Here is a 19415-nt window from a genome sequence, read left to right on the forward strand (position 1 = left end):
CACTGTTTGGGGGTATGATCTTAGGCCCTCTAACATTCTCACTCATTATTCAGAATGATCTGTAATCATGGTAGCATCCACATTGACATAGAAGTGTTTAGGAACATTCTATTCTTATTTACAATAAAAATAAAATGACAACACATTATGCATCATTCATTTCTATTCGGCACAAAATCTGAAACAACCAAAAACTGCAAATGCACCCAAAAAGTTTGTAGAGTCACAAGCTTGATGTAGTCATTGTGTGCTAAGAATATAGGACAAAATACTTAACTTGCAAATGCTTTATTTATAAAAATATTTAGGGGTAGCAATCATTTTGAAGCCTACCATTGATCTTGTTAAAAGAACATCTATTTCTCTGAGCAATTGTATTCGTATAAAACAATGTCCCCATTTGTTTTAGCATATAATGTAGCTCAGTATTTGAATTATTTATTTTATATCATTACTGCTCATCTTTATTAAGGGTGTCAATAATTTCAGACTTCACTGTATATAAATCTATGAGAATTTCTTACATTTTAATACTGAGAGCACGACCTTGTGATTGACTGCAAAAGCTATTTATATTCATTCATACATACAACACTGCATGGCCAATAAATGTCTATTCCATCAAACTGAATCGCTTTTCTCTACAGCAGTAACATCAACAGAATTGAACACATCAAATACCTCTATGGCGATACGCACGCATTTCATTATATTAGGCCTATCAGTGTTCATAAAGAGTGTTCAGGCCTCAAGAGGAGAGCCACATAAGAGGGAATAAACCCCCTCACAAATAATTCGAGCAGCAACTCGCAAGTGCCCCCTATTCCATACTGGGTAATTACAAGAGAAGAAATTAGACTCCATGGATACACACTCACTCAATAAGGAAAAACAAAAGTAGAGGGAAATGATTGACAGTTCAAGCCACAGCAGCAAAAAATATGAAAATAAATAAAATAAAAACACACATTAATGTGTTACATCTTGGAAAAACTGAGGTCCTAAGGCATCTCAAAAATACCATGGCAGGTGTCCTGTGGCGAATATGACATATCCTGCTGCTCATCTTTCATAAAGTCAATACCAACATCATGCCATAAAATATGTTATTGTTAAATAAGATGATTGATTACGCCTATCAACTTTACATTATTATCCGTCTAATAAATATCCAAAGTTTACCACCACATTTGTTACTATAAATAAAGTCACTTCACTGTATTTTGCATTGCCAAAGGTCAGCATGAAAACATTATTATTTAGAATTATTGCAAAGATGGTAAAGGTAACTGCCAAAATAAAGTTAACATGAGTAAATACAGGAAACAAAGTATATTGAAAGCAGGTGCTTCCACACAGGTGTGGTTTCTGAATTAACATCCCACGCTTTGGGTCACCTTTAAAAATGCCTAGTCCCCCATTATTTTGGCTATCATGGCTAAAGAGATCTGTGATAATTTTTCACTAATTGGTCATTTGACCAATTAGATCAGCTCTGAAAAATGTGTGATTAGTCAAAAGACCAATTAATGGAAAAAGATCTGAATTCAGCTGCCCGTGTAAACACAGCCAAATGAGCATTGGGGATTTAAAGGTTGTGCATCTGTCACCAGATCAACACTTGTGGGAGATTCTGGAGCAGCACCCGAGACACCATCAACAACAAAAAATAATTATGCAATTCGTCGTGGTAGAATGGTGACCCATCCCGCCAATAGAGTTCTAAACACTTGTAGAATATATGCCAAGGCGCATTGAAGCGGTTCTGGCGACTCGTGGTGGCCCAACGCCCTATTAAGACACTATGTTTGCAGTTACCTGTAGGTAGCCTATTGTTAGTGCCACGGGCAGACTGAGGCACTTAACTTTTCCACAATAGATGACTTGCGTGCTCTTATATATGCAGAATCAGGAGGCAGTGAACTACATATCCTTTTTTGTAGGTTATATTCATTAAACACACGACATGGGTTTGCATACTTTATGAAACATTAGTCATTCAAGGGGACAAATCTGTGGCTAACGTTACTCTATTGCAATATATAGATGTCGTTAGACTACTCAAATAATTTGTTAATCGAATGCATTTTACATAAAATATACATTTTACTAGTCTACAATTGAGTGCCATCAAAGAACACCAACTCCGTAAAATCCCCACCACACTGGCACACAAATCCTTCTATAACCATTGAAAAGCGTTTGCGTCGCGTGTAGCCTACGACTACGTAGGAATAATATATTGTTTGTTCGGGCTGATAAAATGAAAATACTCGTATCAAATTGACGTTTACTTAACCAAAAATCATTATAGCACATTGATACGTTACATTATAGCGGCTCTTACCTTCTCTTCCTCCCTTCCACTGGAGTTTAGGGATAGCACGCAGGAGCAGGGTAAACTTAGCGATGCAATCACCAGATGGTTCCTCGCGTTGATGAAATCACCTGACACTTCTATTCTTCTCCGTCGTCTTTGAATTGCACCTCAAATAACGTCGACAACACTTAATATACATTTATAACCAATCCGAAAAATGATTTCTTCTCTTTTCAGTATTATTTGTAGCAAACGACAGGGCTACAGTTATTCTCGTACGGTGCCCGAGAATAATACTGTGTAGTCTGTGATTTGCTTAGCTAATACTTATTTGCTCAATATCTGGACGGTAATAGGGGCCAAATCAACAACCTGTGGTGAAATGTTTCCTTCCATTAAAAAAAAAAAATCTGTCCGTTATTTATTTAATAGGAATTAAGACAAGTTAGTCTATTGGTAAATAGCCTGCCCCCCTCTCCATTTAAAGCCCGAAACAAAAAGTAATGTGAAAAGTCGCAAACTTTCAATATCCTAGCGTAGAAAATGAGTTTCGATAGCAAATAGTATACCCTACTTCAAGAGAAAAGAATTGCCTGGCCAAACTGATCTATCAAATAACAAACAGCGTCAGTACAACAAAACTATCAGAACAAACGTCAATTGAATCCCGCCCCTATCGCAGGGCCTTCGAGGAAATATTTATTTTGATTGGGTGAACGTACTTAGTATCTCCAACGTGGTTGGTTTAAAATCCGTCTATCTTTGCATAATGTCAGCGGTAAATTCAAATATGCGGCCATTTATACTAAGCTTCCTACTTTGACCAAATGAACTCACCTGAACATGATCAAATTCATAATTTGTATGTATGAAGGTAGACCTTGGCTACCATTGACATACGTTGTTGTAGGCTATATTCAGTAAACACACGACATGGAACAAAGTCGAGTTCGCTAGAGGCGTGGATGGATGGTTTAGGCCTATGCTCAGCTCCTCATGGGGGATGGTCCTATAACAGCATGAGAACAAATTGACCACCATAGTCCCTGTGCCCAAGAACACTAAGGTAACCTGGCTAAATGACTATAGACCCATAGCACTCACATCTGTTGCCATGAAGTGCTTTGAAAGGCGGGTCATGGCTCACATCAACACCATCATCCCAGAAACCCTAGACCCACAACAATTTGCATACCGCTCCATCACATCCACAGATTATACAATCCCTATTGCACTCCACACTGCCCTTTCCCACCTGGACAAAAGGAAAACCTACATGAGAATGCTGTTCATTGACTACAGCTCAGCGTTCAACACTATAGTGCCCTCCAAGCTCATCACTAAGCTAAGGATCCTGCGACAGAACACCTCCCTCTGGCAATGGATCCTGGACCCTCAGGTGGTGAGGATAGGCAACAACACATCTGCCACGCTCACCCTCAACATGGGGGCCCATTAGGGGTGCGTTCTCAGTCCACTAATGTACTCGCTGTTCACCCATGACTGCGTGGCCGTGCACGACTCAAACCCCATCATTAAGTTTTGAGACGACACGACGGTGGTAGGCCAGATCACCAACGACGATGAGACAGCCTATAGGGAAGTAGTGAGAGACCTGGCAGTGTGGTCTCAGGACAACAACCTCTCTTGGAAAGCTGGCAAGACAAAAGAGTATATTGTGGACTACAGGAAACGGAGGGCCAAGCACGCACCAATTCACAGAGACTGGGCTGTATTAGAGCGCGTCGAGCTTCAAATTCCTCTGTGTCCACATTACTAAGGACATATCACAGTCAAAACACACCAACATAGTCATGAGGACATAGTCTTCCCCCTCAGGAGGGTGAAAAGATTTTGCCATTGGCCCTCAGTTCCTTAAGAAGTTCCACAGCTGCACCATTGAGAGCATCTTGACTGGCTGCATCACCGCTTGGTATGGCAACTGCTCGGCATTCGACTGCAAGGCGCTATAGAGGGTAGTGCGTATGGCCCAGTACATCACTGGGGCTGAGCTTCCTGCCATCCAGGACCTCTATACCAGGCCGTGTCAGAGGAAGGCCCCCCAAAAAAATCACTTTTACCCCTATCCACATGTACATACTGTATTACCTCAACTACCTCGTACCCCTGCACATTGACTCGGTACTGGTACTCCTTGTATATAACCTTTTTTGTTGTTACTATTTCCTTTTTTTGTGCAAATATTTGTCTTGGGAATGGCTCGTAAGTATGCATTTCACTGTAAAGTCTACACATGTATTAGGCACATGTAACCAAAAACATTTGGTTTGATCTCAGGAAGTCCTATTCAGTAGATGACTCTGAAACATCCTACGGTAGACCTAGGCCTAACAGTGCTTTCAAGAATTCACAAAACTATGACAAAAACAATGACAATACTTTTAAAGAAGGGTGGTTTCAATTAACTGCTTGGCCCCCAAAGCCTCTCCAAACACATGGAACCTTCTCAGTAGCCTATAATCAATCAACCATGCACCAAAAATGTATTCTCAAACAGACTGCATGGTTCCTGACAGAGCACCTACTGACCTTCATCTTGTGTACAAAGCTCTTATTTGCGGACAGGGCTTTGGTTTGCGGTGACACTGATGGTTTCTTATGCCGTGTTCAAAACAACTAGGAACTATGAAAAATACAAGGTCAAATCACGACGTCAGTGACGTTCAGGTCAGAATGTCGAAGCTCTAGAAAGAGGCCTGAGTTGGATGATCCAGTCAGAGCTAGTTTTCTTCCAATTTCCAAGTGGTTTTGAACGCACTGAAGTTGGAAGTCAGATTTCCGAGCTTTCAATGGCTTCTATGGTTGTGGCTAGATGGAGTACAGCTATGGACAGAAGTTACTTTACGTAGCAGGTTACGAGAATTAGGTTAAGGTTAGGAAAAGGGTTAGAGTTAGCTCAAATTCTACAGTTGCCCCCGACACAACTAGATGGCGCTATGCCCCATCTAGCTACAACTGTAGAAGCCATCAGTTCCTGGGAAACCATCATTATCACCACAGGTGTGCTTTTATACCAGAGAGGAAGCGAGACATCCCACTTCCTAATTTTTTCTGTTTCATTGGACATTTACATCAGAGGAGGCTGGTGGGGGGGAGCTGTTGGAGGACGTGCTCAATGTAATGGCTGGAATGGAATTGATGGAACAATATCAAACAATAATTATGACATGTAAACATCTTAATCTGGGTTCTAGTGGTGTATTTGATCTGCACGTGTGCCAGCCTCCTTCTTATGCACGAGTGAAGTGAGTTTGGAAAAACTGAAAGTATGCATCTTAGAAATAGTTTTCACGTCCAAATTGTATATGTCCGTACTCAAATAGGCTTAGCAAAAATAACATGTGGTAGAACGTTTATTTTGTCTGGTGATTTTATGGATTTATTTAAGTCCCATCAGGTAGCCTGATTTCAGATGTGTCCATCTAAAACAGGATTTGTAGGGAAATTGATATTCTTGCAAAGCATTTAAACGTTTTAAATGAACTATTAAATTAATTTGACTATCCACTCAAGTTTTCAAGATATGTAACTTTTGAAATACAGCATCATATGATGCAAAATACATCATATGGGGCTGATTTCTGTATTTTGAAAGTTACATATCTTCATTTGAGTGCTGACAAGCAACACATTTTGGGACTATGTCAACAATGGACTAATGAAACAAATGCCAAAATATAGTTTTTGGGTGCAGTTTACCTTTACCTTTAAGTAAACAGGAACTGGTCATTTTTTTCCAAACGTAAACGACCGCGTGAACTCTTCATTTATCCACTATCTTTGTTTATACCTTTTTACACGTTTCCCACTAATTGTGTCCCCATAGGAAACACTGACCAAAACGACCAAATTGTTCCTACCCAGTCACATGCATTGCCAAAAAATACTAATATCAACTAATTGAAATGTTCTATCAACTAATTTAAATGGTCTATCAACTAATTGAAATGATAAAACTGACATTAACTTTACAAATAATGATATGAGAAATCTGGCCAATCTCCTCAGTCTTCTCAGGTTTATGCCACGTTCACATCTTGGCGGAGTGCTGAGGGAATGCAAAAACCATTGACCAATGCCGATATGAATTTACAGCCGAAACCGCGGCCATGTTTGTTGCCATTTTCAGTGGTGCGTGACTTCAGATCGAGATCTAAGTTCAAAACACCTGGGTGCTCGGCACTCGGATGCTCGGATTTCCGACTCCAGTGTGTTCAAACAACTGGGAACTTACGAAGTAAATCATGACGTCAGTGAAATTCAGGTCGGAAAGTCTGGGCTCTAGAAAGAGGCACGAATTCCCGAGTTGGATGACCATTCAAAACGATTATGCCCAGTCGGAGCTCGTATTTTTCCGAGTTCCCAGTTGGTTTTAACGTGGCATTAGCGAGCTAACGTAACAATGACATCGCCTACAGGTGTGATCGGGGACTTCGATTGGAGAAGTTGTTTCTGCCTGTCTTCATACTGTACTACCAATTACAAATTGGATGAGCGTTCACGTGCATTTTCCCCATCGAATGTACACGTTTTTTTCCCCGTCATATTTACAAGTTCCCGACATGACATGATATGAACGCGACATTAGTATCGGCGAATCACAGTGTGTGTTGCTCGATGGTCGCCATCGAAGTGGATGCACCCGATTTACACCCGGGCCATTCTGGAACCATCCACGGGGCGAGCGGAGTTCTCATTCGTCCAGTGACATTGAACTGAAAGTTCCGGTCTAGCCTACTGACAAACTAAATCAAATGCAACCTATATGTGCGAATACGTTTTTTTATTTTTTATTAGCCAACCGAATGAATTGATCTTCAGAAGCAAGTGTAACAGTGAGTACGTTTTACTTTACTCAAAGTAGGTAACCAGGCAGGTTAATTGTAATATATTCTTATTTTGTATTGTGTTGCATAACAGACCGGTAGACTTGCCTGTTTTGTCCTTGTTGTGACAGCTATCTAGTGCAAGACTGCTGCTTTTAGCTAGCTGGCTAGTTTGCTAACTCGCTGCAATCTGTGTTTGATCAAAGTTGTTGACTAAAGGTAACATTATAAGCAAGGCTATAATTGCCATTTTGTTGTCTTGGTTCTCAGATTGGACATTTTTGCTCACTATTGCTATAGCTAGCTAGCGTTAGATTTCTAATCATTGTAACGTTAGTCAGCTAGCTTAACCAGAGATATTAGAGAAAAGATTGGTTTAACAAGCTAACCTTAATGTTGTTTGCAACTAGAAATAAGAAGTTACTTGCTAGCTATGTGTTCTGCTTCTCTAGGCCACTTCATAATAAATAACTATTAGTTGAAGTTTGTTTATTTATTTATTTATTTCACCCTTATTTAACCAGGTAGGCAAGTTGAGAACAAGTTCTCATTTACAATTGCGACCTGGCCAAGATAAAGCAAAGCAGTTCGACAACATACAACAACACAGAGTTACACATGGAGTAAAACAAACATACAGTCAATAATACAGTAGAAAAACAAGTCTATATACAATGTGAGCAAATGAGGTGAGATAAGGGAGGTAAAGGCAAAAAGGCCATGGTGGCAAAGTAAATACAATATAGCAAGTAAAACACTGGAATGGTAGATTTGTAGTAGAAAAGTCCAAAGTAGAAATAGAACTAATGGGGTGCAAAGGAGCAAAATAAATAAATAAATACAGTAGGGGAGGAGGTAGTTGTTTGGGCTAAATTATAGATGGGCTATGTACAGGTGCAGTGATCTGTGAGCTGCTCTGACAGCTGGTGCTTAAAGCTAGTGAGGGAGATAAGTGTTTCCAGTTTCAGAGATTTTTGTAGTTCGTTCCAGTCATTGGCAGCAGAGAACTGGAAGGAGAGACAGCCAAAGGAGGAATTGGCTTTGGGGGTGACCCGAGAGATATACCTGCTGGAGCGCGTGCTACAGGTGGGTGCTGCTATGGTGAGCGGAGATAAGGGGGGACTTTACCTAGCAGGGTCTTGTAGATGACCTGGAGCCAGTGGGTTTGGCAATGAGTATGAAGCGAGGGCCAGCCAACGAGAGCGTACAGGTCGCAGTGGTGGGTAGTATATGGGGCTTTGGTGACAAAACGGATGGCACTGTGATAGACTGCATCCAGTTTATTGAGTAGGGTATTGTAGGCTATTTTGTAAATGACATCGCCGAAGTCGAGGATCGGTAGTATGGTCAGTTTTACGAGGGTATGTTTGGCAGCATGAGCGAAGGATGCTTTGTTGCGAAATAGGAAGCCAATTCTAGAAGTAGGTGTGTTGCTGTAGTGCTGGGTAGGAACAAAAGCCTGCACACACTTTAGTGGTCACCAGGTGCTGACCTCATGTGTCAGGTGAGTTTTTTTTAAAGAATCTGCTGATCAGGGCTTGACATGAACTTTTTGAGCTACTTGTAAAACATATTGTTTTTTTTTACTTGTCCAAAAGCTCAAGTCACTTGTTGTCGTCGCCCCCCCCAAAAAAAGTGTGTGTAGTCCAAACAAAAATTTTACTTCATTTTATGATGCAAGGAGTTACTTTACAAAATAAAATGCATCACTATCTTTCCCCCCCATAGATAATCAGACACAAATGTAGGTTACACTCTTCCTATGTCTCAAAATACAACTCTGGAGGATGGTTGGCCACCCTTGGGGGTGGGTTTAAGTTGTAAAACTTTCCAACAGGAATCTGTTTTAAAAAACGTAGTAAATAACAAGGTTGCCAACAAACAACGCATACAAAGTTGTATAGCGGCAGAACAAGATACCGGGTAGGGAGTGGGCTATTTAATTAAGTTTATTCAGAAAAATGTCTGTCCTCACTCTGGTAGCCTATGGACAAACATTAAGAATAAGTGGGCCTCCCGAGTGCTGCAGTGGTCTAGCTGTGCATTGCAGTGCTAGCTGTGCCACTAGAGATCCTGGTTCGAGTCCAGGCTCTGGCACAGCCAGCTGCGATGCCTATTCGGCAGCTAGTAAGCTAGGTGAATTGATCAGACTACTTTGTATGCATTGTTTGTTGGCTAACTTGTACTTTACAAAGTTGTTGGAACGTTACACAAATTATACCCACCCCACCCTTGGTAGCCTATAAAATATTGCAACATTACAATTATCCTACAACCAAATACTTTTTAGTGTCTTTATTAAATATTTCCCTCCCAGGGCTCGAAATTAAGGGCATCCTGGCATCCTGTCATCCCCGGGATTATGATAAATAAGTATATGGTTTAAAACGGACTCTGAGACAACAGATCCAAAATTCATACAATCACTGCACATATTCGATTTTTTTTTTTTTAAATCTATGAGGCTGATGCAACAGATCACACCGTTTAGCTTATAATGTTTATCAAGTTTTATTTCTTCATATTATAAACTCAACAATGCGCACATGTCTGCAGGCTACCTGCGAATGTTTCCAAAATGCATTTAGTGGAAAACAACACTTCTCAAAAGCGCACTGCACACACAAGCTGTTTCATGTGACAGAGATTAAAATATATTTTAGAAATTTAGAAAGAGGGAGCTCTAAAGATGCTGTAACTAACATGGGTTACTAGTATGATTAGGAATATGCCTTTGGCTGCTTGACAATAAAATAATGTTGTTTTCAAAACCAATAGAATATGAGGAAAATGCTTGTTTCAATGGCATATTATGTGTTTATAAAATAATTCCCTCAACATTTCTATGGCTGTATTTTGGCTAGGCAACTTTGAATCACAGTAAGACATGCTTCATAAAACGTCCAGGTTTTAATCAAATACATTTTTACAGTTAAATAAATAGTTTAATGCTGACCATCTCCGCTCAAATTCAAGGTGGGTGATGTGCGGTGCGCAACAGGCACTGTTCTTCACACTCCAGTCTTGTGACCATGAACGTGCCTCGAGGATGTTGACAGAATCAAGCCTTTATACTTTAATGTTAATTATCCCATTTATATTTGTCAAACATGACTGGTGTTTAGCCTATATTTATGTAATTAAAAGTCTCATTAAAGTTTGGCTACATTTTTATGGCACCTCCCACATGTCAGCACGGTTTGGACATGAGGCTGTATGCATATCACCTAGGGTTTGACACCTTTTTATTTATGTAGGCCTACATGAAAAAAATATATAAATATTATTCCAATGTTGGCCTCTGATGCAATTCTGATCGGAGTAATTGTTTGATATTGTGATTTATTTTTTACTTTTTCAGGACAAGAGGAAAAGTGTTAGGTCAAAGTCCATTGTTTCACATCATTTGACCTATCTAATCACTTCTCTATCAGATTACAATATAGTGTGTGGACACAAATGAGGGCTTGTCAACAATATTGCTGTCCTGTATTGAATATTTCAGGATTAGCCTACCACTTGGATGAGGTTAGGATCTTAGCATACAGTAGCTACAGAATTGTTAGCTTGTGTAAAAATGCGGCAGCAATTTTTCAACTAACATTTACGTAGCGAGAACATTACTTCCTCTCAACATGGAAGTTACCAGTGTCTTCTCATCTCCCATCGCTAGTTGCAAGAGGAATGTAAGAATTTAGAAAATGCTCCATTAATTAAATGAAATATATTTTTGCTCCATGAGGTAATCCAACATTGTGTACGCCGCCATATTGTCTATTTCAGATCTTCTCTCATTGCTCAGGACAGGTTGGTGTTGGAGCAAAAATGTATTTAATTTATTAACCAAGCATTTGGTCAATTGCAGCAATTCCCCCTCACCCCTTCCCACTTTACTGCTTTTCTCACTATACTATAATTTTCTTCCAGCTCTTGTCAACATGTCCAAGTTTTGAAATTGACCGTGCCCAGTGTAAGAGAGCGTCCCCCACCCCTAACAGCCACATGTGTATCATCTTCTTCAAGTTCGACCCTCGGCCTGCATCCAAAAATGCCTACAGGTAAGGCCTCTTTTCCTTGCCTCTGTACTATATTTAAGTGATAATGCCCGAGAAGCAGGTGTTTGGGGGATATATTGGCACGGGTGTTGTTAGGCCCGAAACGAAGTTGAGGGTTACAAACATATTCAAATAATGATTGACACATTTTCATGAACTTTATTTTGAAGAATCTATTCATACTATTTCATCCTTCCACAAGATATGGTCCTGAAACAAATCTAGGGTTGCTACCCAAGCCGGCTGGTCGTTCGTTCTATTGGTTCGGTTGCCAGAGACGCGACCCAGTTGTTTGTTTTAAATGTTCCATTGCCATACTGGCTGGCAAAGTTCTTATCCCTTGCTTGCTAGATAGCCAGCTACGGCCAACTTAGTCACATCAAACAGTGCAGACTGATTAACAACAAAGTATCTGCATTTGCATTTGTTTAAGCTGCTTTCAAGTGACATTTATTTGGATACATCCATAACAATGAGCTAATGAGGCACGATTTCGCCTGCCATAGAAAATGTGCTCTCTCGTTAGGACACTGTTGTTCAGAGGAGCTAGCCAACACAACTTCAAACTGAAGCTGGAAAGATTGCAAACTAGCTACACTTTGTTTTGTTAAACTTTTTTTCATTGACATTTCTATGTATATATCCATAAAGTTATGCCAACTGATTCATGATTTCGACTGGCTAAGAAATGCCTGCCGGAGAAGAAGGCAGACGTTTTACCCCAGCCGATTGTGTTTTTTTGTTTGTTTATTTGCGTTGTTTGTAACTTATTTGTGTTACTTATTTTGTACATAATGTTGCCGCTACCGTCTCTTATGACCGAAAATAACTTCTAGACGTCAGGACTGCTATTACTCACCACGGACTAGCAGAATGATATATTTTTTTCTTTCATGACTCTGACGAGCCCGGCGCAAAGGATATACTGCTTCCTCGGGAACAGGCCACGATCCCCGTGATCTGCGTGAAGAGGAGGCCATTCTGCCTCCTGAGAATTCGTAGGCAATCAAATAAACCCGCACTTCTGTCCATTCTGCTAGCAAACGTGCAGTCTTTGGAGAATAAAATTGACGAGTTCCGCGGAAGATTAAGCTACCAACGAGACATTAAAAACTGAAACATTTTATGCTTCACGGAGTCGTGGCTGAACAACGACAATATACGGTTATACGATGTACCGGAAGGATAGAACAGCGGCGTCTGGTATGACAAGGGGCGGCGGACTATGTATTTTTGTAAATGACCGCTGGTGCACGATATCTAAGGAAGTCTCGAGCTATTGCTCGCCCGAGGTAGAGTATCTCATGATAAGCTGTAGACCACACTACATGCTTTAACATACCTACCAAGAGAGTTTTCATCTGTATTCTTCGTAGCTGTTTACATGCCACCACAGTCAGAGGCTGGCATTAACACAGCATTGAATGAGCTGTATTCCGCCATAAGCAAACAAGAAAATGCGCTCCTAGTAGCTGGGGACTTTAATGCAGGGAAACTTAAATCTGTTTACCAAAATTCTATGAGCATGTTAAATGTGCAACCAGAGGAAAAATAAATCTGGACCATCTATACTCCACACACACAGAGACTCATTCAAGGCTCTCTCTCACCCTCCATTTGGCAAATCTGACCATAATTCTATCCTGATTCCAAAAATTAAAGCGGGAAGCACCGGTGACTAGATCAATAAAAAAGTGGTCAGAGGAAGCAGATGCTAAGCTACAGGACTGTTTTGCTAGCACAGACTAGAATATGTTCCGAGATTCCTCCGATGGCATTGAGGAGTACACCACATCAGTCACTGGCTTCATCAATAAGTGCATCGATGACGACGATGTCGTCCCCACAGTGACCGCACGTACATACCCCAACCAGAAGCCATGGATTAAAAGCAGCATCCGCACTGAGCTAAAGGCTAGAGCTGCCGCTTTCAAGGAAGCTTATAAGAAATCCCGCTATGCCCTCTGACAAACCATCAAACAGGCAAAGCATCAATACAGGACTAAGATCAAATCGTACTACACCTGCTCTGACGCTCGTCGGATGTGGCAGGGCTTGCAAACCATTACAGACTACAAAGGGAAGCACAGCCGAGAGCTGCCCAGTGACACGAGCCTAGCAGACGAGCTAAACTATTTCTATGCTCACTTCGAGGCAAATGACACTGAAACATGCATGAGGGCACCAGCTGTTCCGGATGACTCTGTGATCACGCTCTCCGTAGCCAATGTGAGTAAGACCTTTAAACAGGTTAACATTCACAAGGCCACAGGGCCAGATGGATTACCAGGACCTGTACTGCGAGCATGTGCTGACCAACTGGCAAGTGTATTCACTGACATTTTCAACCTCTCCCTGTCCGAGTCTGTAATACCAACATGCTTTAAGCAGGCCACCATAGTGTTCTTGGGCACAGGGACTAAGGTAACCTGCCTAAACGACTACCGACCCGTAGCACTCACATCTGTAGCCATGAAGTGCTTTGAAAGGCTGGTCATGGCTCACATCAACACCATCATCCCAGAAACCCAAGACCCACTCCAATTTGCATACCGCCCCAACAGATCCACAGATGATGCAATCTCTATTGCACTCCACACTGCCCTTTCCCATCAGGACAAAAGGAACACCTACATGAGAATGCTGTTCATTGACTACAGCTCAGCGTTCAACACCATAGTGCCCTCAAAGCTCATCAATAAGCTAAGTACCCTGGGACTAAACACCTCCCGCAACTGGATCCTGGACTTACTGACAGGCCACCCTCAGGTGGTAAGGGTAGGTAACGACACATCCGCCACGCTGATCCTCAACACAGGGGGACCCTCAGGGGTGCGTGCTCAGTCCCCTCCTGAACTCCCTGTTCACTCATGACTGCATGGCCAAGCACGACTCCAACACCATCATTAAATCTGCCGATGACACGACAGTGGTAGGCTGATCACCGACAACAACGAGACAGCCTATAGGGAGGAGGTCAGAGACCTGGCCATGTGGTGCCAGGACAACAACCCCTCTCTCTCAACGTGATCAAGACAAAGGAGATGATTGTGGACTACAGGACAAAGAGAACCGAGCACACCCCCATTCTCATCAACGGGGCTGCAGTGGAGCAAGGTGAGAGCAACAAACTATCATGGTCCAAGCACACCAAGGCAGTCGTGAAGAGGGCACGACAAAACCTATTTCCCCTCAGGAGACTGAAAAGATTTGGCATGGGTCCTCAGATCCTCAAAATGTTCTACAGCTGCACCATCGAGAGCATCCTGACTGGTTGCATCAACTGCTCGGCCTCCGACCGCAAGGCACTACAGAGGGTAGTGCGTATGGCCCAGTACGTCACTGGGGCCAAGCTTCCTGCCATCCAGGACCTCTATACCAGGCGGTGTCAGAGGAAGGCCCTAAAAATTGTCCACGACTCCAGCCACCCTAGTCAGACTGTTCTCTCTAATACCGCACAGCAAACGGTACCTGAATACCAAGTCTAGGTCAAAGAGGCTTCTAAACAGTTTCTACCCCCAAGCCATAAGACTCCTGAACATCTAGTCAAATGGCTACCCAGACTATTTGCAGTGCCCCCCCCCCCCCACTCACTCCCTTTTTACACCACTGCTACCCTCTTTTGTCATCTATGCATAGTCACTTTAATAACTCTACCTACATGTACATACTACCTCAGCTAACCGGTGCCCCCGCACACTGACTCTGTATCGGTACCGCCCTGTATATAGTATCAATATTGTTATTTTACTGATGCTCTTTAATTATTTGTTACTTTTATCTCTTATTCTTGTCCATATATATTTTTTAAATGCATTGCTGGTCAGGGGCTAGTAAGTAAGCATTTCACTGTAAGGTCTACCTACACCTGTTGTATTCGACGAATTTGACTAATACAATTTTATTTGTTTTTGATTTGATTCCTCTCTCTCGTCCCCTATACATTCATTACTATGGGACAGTTGGAGATCGAATTTGAATATTGAAACAATGTTGCAAATGTCAGAGACAGACACTAGGGTTTATACAAATCTCCACTGTTGAAAACTAAATGTTAATCTAAAAGAAATGGGTGATGGTGTCTAGATGCTTTTTATAGTGGAGATCAAGTTTATAAATTGCCTGGATGGTCTGATGAGACAGTGGATTGTCCAGTCAGATGGAACAGAGTAAATAGGCATTTTAACGTCATAGATTTAGCCGGTGGTAACTTGTGGAATAGTCACCAGCTGGAATGCGCTTTTAACCAATCAGGATTAGACCCACCCGTTGTATAAATTACCACACGTTTTTCATATAGCCTAGTCTGGACTGCTCTCATTTTACCTCATAACTTTAGGCCTATATTCAGACGGTGGTTTAAAAAGATGTACACCTCCAGATGTTGAGCTCAAATTGAATTTAAAAAGGAATCGTAGCGTTGAGTAAGATGCAGGGGACATTCTTCCCATCTCTTCATACATTTTTTTTTCAATTATTATACCCTGCTCCCTCGAAGATGCGTTAGGCTAGTGCTGAAGTGTAGCATCTCCAATCTGATGTAGCACCCAAAGTAGCAATGATAAGAGCCCTAGAGAATCTGTGGTGCTGTCTCACTGGAGGTCTTCAAAGCTAGCCTGAATCCAAATTGAATTGCTCCGTTTCACTTCACAATTTCAATGAAACGGAACAATTCAGTTTGGACGCAGGCAAATTCAAAGCCTTCCGTGTTGGTCTAAAGCTCTGCGGAACACCATCATGGGCTACCATCGGCTAACCTTTACTACAGTCACTGCTGATTTATCTCAGTGAATGTCCTTGAAGGCCAGTGGTAGAGGAGCAGTCAATGCAATTTAAAGCCCTGTTTATAATAATCCCTTGGGATCTGTGGAGCTCTCTCTACCTGACCAGGGTCTATCTCTGCCTTTGCCTCTGGGAGATTGCCCTAGCCTAAGGCAATCACAGTGGAGGTGTGTTAACAATGACTCACTCTGGAGTCACAAGATACGTGTAACTTATAGACCTAGCATCCTTGTTGTGGTTGAAATAGTGCATGTAGGCCTAGGTTATGTCAGTGAGGGGAATGGCAAAATAATGCAAGAATGCTAAATTCCTCTTGAGTAACTGGTTTTCTTCCATGCACCCAATGCCCCCAACATACCTTCCTGACAACAATGTTCTGTTTTGAATTCCAATTAGGCCTATGTATTGCATCACCATCATGATTAGTACTTTCCCTGGCAATATAGGAGTATGACTATCATGGATGGGAGGTATCTTGCTGAAATATTAGCTTAGCATTCCCATTGACTTTGTCTCAAACGTATACCCTTTTTTGTAAGTAAGGAATAATTTACATGAATAAATTGTGTAATCATTCTCTACAATTGCACTCTGCATGGCTGGACCCTGTTGGCTTTCTTGTTGTTTTTCTCCTAGTGATTCCCATAGGCTCAGATGGATAAACAGATGGATGCGCTGCTCTCTCCTGTGTAAAATCATTAGTGCTTGCTTTGTTTCGGGGACAGCGTCGTAGACTCCTGGGCCACACGTGTCACCGCAACCGGCTTTGCATCATTAGCCTTTGATGCACAGAGGTTGACCCCGATTAGGTCAATTTGTTCTTAAAGAATCCACCTCCCTCTGAACAAGATTCATAGGAGACGCTGTCTGCCGTGAAGGCCCAGAAGAAAGGATACAATTACTACGTATGTCATTATAGTTCAGTGACTCATTTCTGTTCCGTACTCGTACTCCGCGAATAAATGCCTCTCTCAGTGGAACTATTTAATCCTCATCGCTTTGACCGGTGACCCTGTCATGGCAACTAATGTGTCTCAGGTAGTTGGCTTTGACGAGGGACGTAGTGGAAAACAAACATGCGTGGTGCGTGTTCTGTGTGTCTAATGAATGCATATCATTATCTGGGAACCGTGTGTATACCTGACTGGATATTGCTGTTATCTCAGGTTAGATACTGTTACGACCAGGGCTCTAAAGTGTGGTCAGTTGGGTCACGTATGCGACAAAATATTTTTCTGTGTGACCTGCAGTTATAATTTGTGAGCACCAGTGACCAATATTTGTATTTCTTTTTAGAATAATTGTTGTAATGATAAGGCTTTGCTGTGCTGTTGTTTCCTGAGTGCAGATTGATTAGTGTCATGCTTGCACCATTGCTACTGTTTACTTCTAGCACATACAGTTCAAAAGATCTGACCAATATTAACCAGCGCAATGTTGTTATCTTCCTGTTGAGGATTGGGTTGCCGCATTTTACATTCCTAAACCATGTTGTGGGCCATTCTAAATCTTTTCGCAGGCCTTTAACCATTTTGTTTTACACTTTGTTCAGTCATGTTTTTTTTTAACCTCATTAGCCAGTTGTCTACACAAACGTTACGCTCTTGAAGAGACGGTGTACATTTTTCAATGTAATGCATGTTAGTAGGAAAATAGTGCTTTAACATAATGTCAAACTAATTAATATTCCATGTTACTTTTTTTTTATTTCAATGACTGTTATTTGTATCAACATTTTTGCTTTTCAGAATAAATACATGTATTTACAGGGTTCTATATTAGTTTCTAGGGGACAACATGTGCTTCAGAAGTAGCGATAATTCATATAGGCTACAGTGCCTTCAGGGAGTATTCATACCCCTTATTTTTTGTGTGTTAGAGCCTAAATTCTAAATGGATTAAATTGTTGCTGTTATCTCACCCATCTACACACAATACCACATACTGAAAAAGTGAAAACATTTTCCAGCCCCTGCCACTGAAAGCATCCCCACAGCATGATGTTGCCACCACCATGCTTCACGGTAGGGATGGTGTTAGACGGGTGATGAGCTGTGCTTGGTTTTCTGTAGACATAGCGCTTTGCATTCAGGCCAAATAATCTTTCACATGCCTTTTTGCAAATTCCAAGAGCGCTGTTGTGCATTTTTCTCAGGATTGGCTTCTGTCAGGCCACTCTCCCTAAAGCCCAGATTGGTGTAGTGCTGTAGAGGGATACTCTGTAGTTCTGTCAGATTGGTCATTGGGTTCTTGGTCACCTCCCTGACCAAAGTCCTTGCCTGGTTGATGAGTTTGTTCTGACAGCCAGCTCTAGGCAAAGTCTGGGTAGTTCCATATTTTTCCCAATGACTGAGACCACTTTGCTCTTGGAAACTTTCAACACCTTACATGCTGACCAGACCGGGCGCGCGCGTACGTCCATGTGTGCATGTTGATTTTTGTCCACCCTCATCTGGCGCAATCAGGACACGCAGGTTGAAATATGAACCAACTATATTAACTATATTGGGGTACCGGAGCGCCAAGTCTGGGACCATAAGGTTTCTTAACAGCTTATACCCCCAAGCCATAAAACTGCTGAACAGCTAATGAAATGGCTACCTGACTATTTGCATTGTACCCCCACCCTTTTGTTTTAAGCTGCTGCTACTAGCTGTTTATTATCTATGCATAGTCACTTTACCCCTACCTACATGTACATATTACCTCGACTAATCTGTACTCCCGCACATTGACTTGGTACCCCCTGTATATAGCATCGTTATAGTTATTTTATTGTTGCTCTTTTTATTAAATCTTTTTTTCTTTAAATATAAATTTTCTTAGCTGCATTGTTGGTTAAGGGCTTGTAATTAAGCATTTCACGGTACGGTTCACCTTTTGTATTCGGCGCGTGTGACGTGATTACTAGAATTAGTTAATTTTGGAATATTGGCTAGACCAATTATGTACCAAAGACAATCTTATCTTTTTGTTTTGTTTTTCTGCCATGTATAATATGCAGTAGGCTGCTATGTATTGTATAACGGCACAATGCAAAAAAATATTCTGTTTTTTGGGGGTGGGAGGGCTTAGGCTCATATATAGGCCTATGCATGAGCTCTAATATGCTTATGGATGTTTCACGTGCAACATTTTGAAATGCTTTGAATTAATCATCACCTTAGAAAGCGCTGTCCAGTTCATTGTTTGGCTTTGAAACAACATCCGTTTTCAACCCATTGTTGAACTTCTTTCTTTAAATTGATCATCACAGCGAGGTCAAAAAGTGTAGCCTAACTGTGAGTTTTAAAAGCATGATACTGTTTTGCTGATGTGATTTGTATTTGTATTGATGTCAGAGTGGTTAGAGGAACAATAGAGCCCTGAGTACCAGGCCATTAACAACCTGATGCGTAAGAGATTACCGTG

General features: G+C 41.5%; 2 protein-coding genes across 23 annotated transcripts in view; one reads left to right on the forward strand and one right to left on the reverse strand.

Moving 5' to 3' along the window:
• Positions 1–2945, reverse strand: part of arvcfb (ARVCF delta catenin family member b) — a 250535-nt gene extending 247590 nt beyond the window's left edge. For 7 of the 17 annotated variants that reach the window (XM_014170907.2, XM_014170899.2, XM_014170911.2 and 4 more), the window contains exon 1: positions 2348–2944. The gene's annotated coding sequence lies outside the window, so the exon portion shown is untranslated. Of the gene's footprint in view, positions 1–2347 lie in introns of all 17 variants that reach the window. The other 10 variants (XM_014170900.2, XM_014170903.2, XM_014170897.2 and 7 more) reach the window with 4 other exon arrangements.
• A 3762-nt stretch (positions 2946–6707) lies between these two features.
• Positions 6708–19415, forward strand: part of tango2 (transport and golgi organization 2 homolog) — a 57325-nt gene continuing 44617 nt past the window's right edge. The window contains exons 1-2 of one of the 6 annotated variants that reach the window (XM_014170608.2): positions 6708–7201; positions 11095–11225. In XM_014170608.2, coding sequence (XP_014026083.1) covers positions 11170–11225 — 56 coding nt within the window. In that variant the 5' untranslated portion in view covers positions 6708–7201; positions 11095–11169. 6 annotated transcript variants of the gene reach the window in all.

Source organism: Salmo salar, chromosome ssa24 (assembly GCF_905237065.1).
Source record: "Salmo salar chromosome ssa24, Ssal_v3.1, whole genome shotgun sequence".
Taxonomy (NCBI): Eukaryota; Metazoa; Chordata; class Actinopteri; order Salmoniformes; family Salmonidae; genus Salmo; species Salmo salar.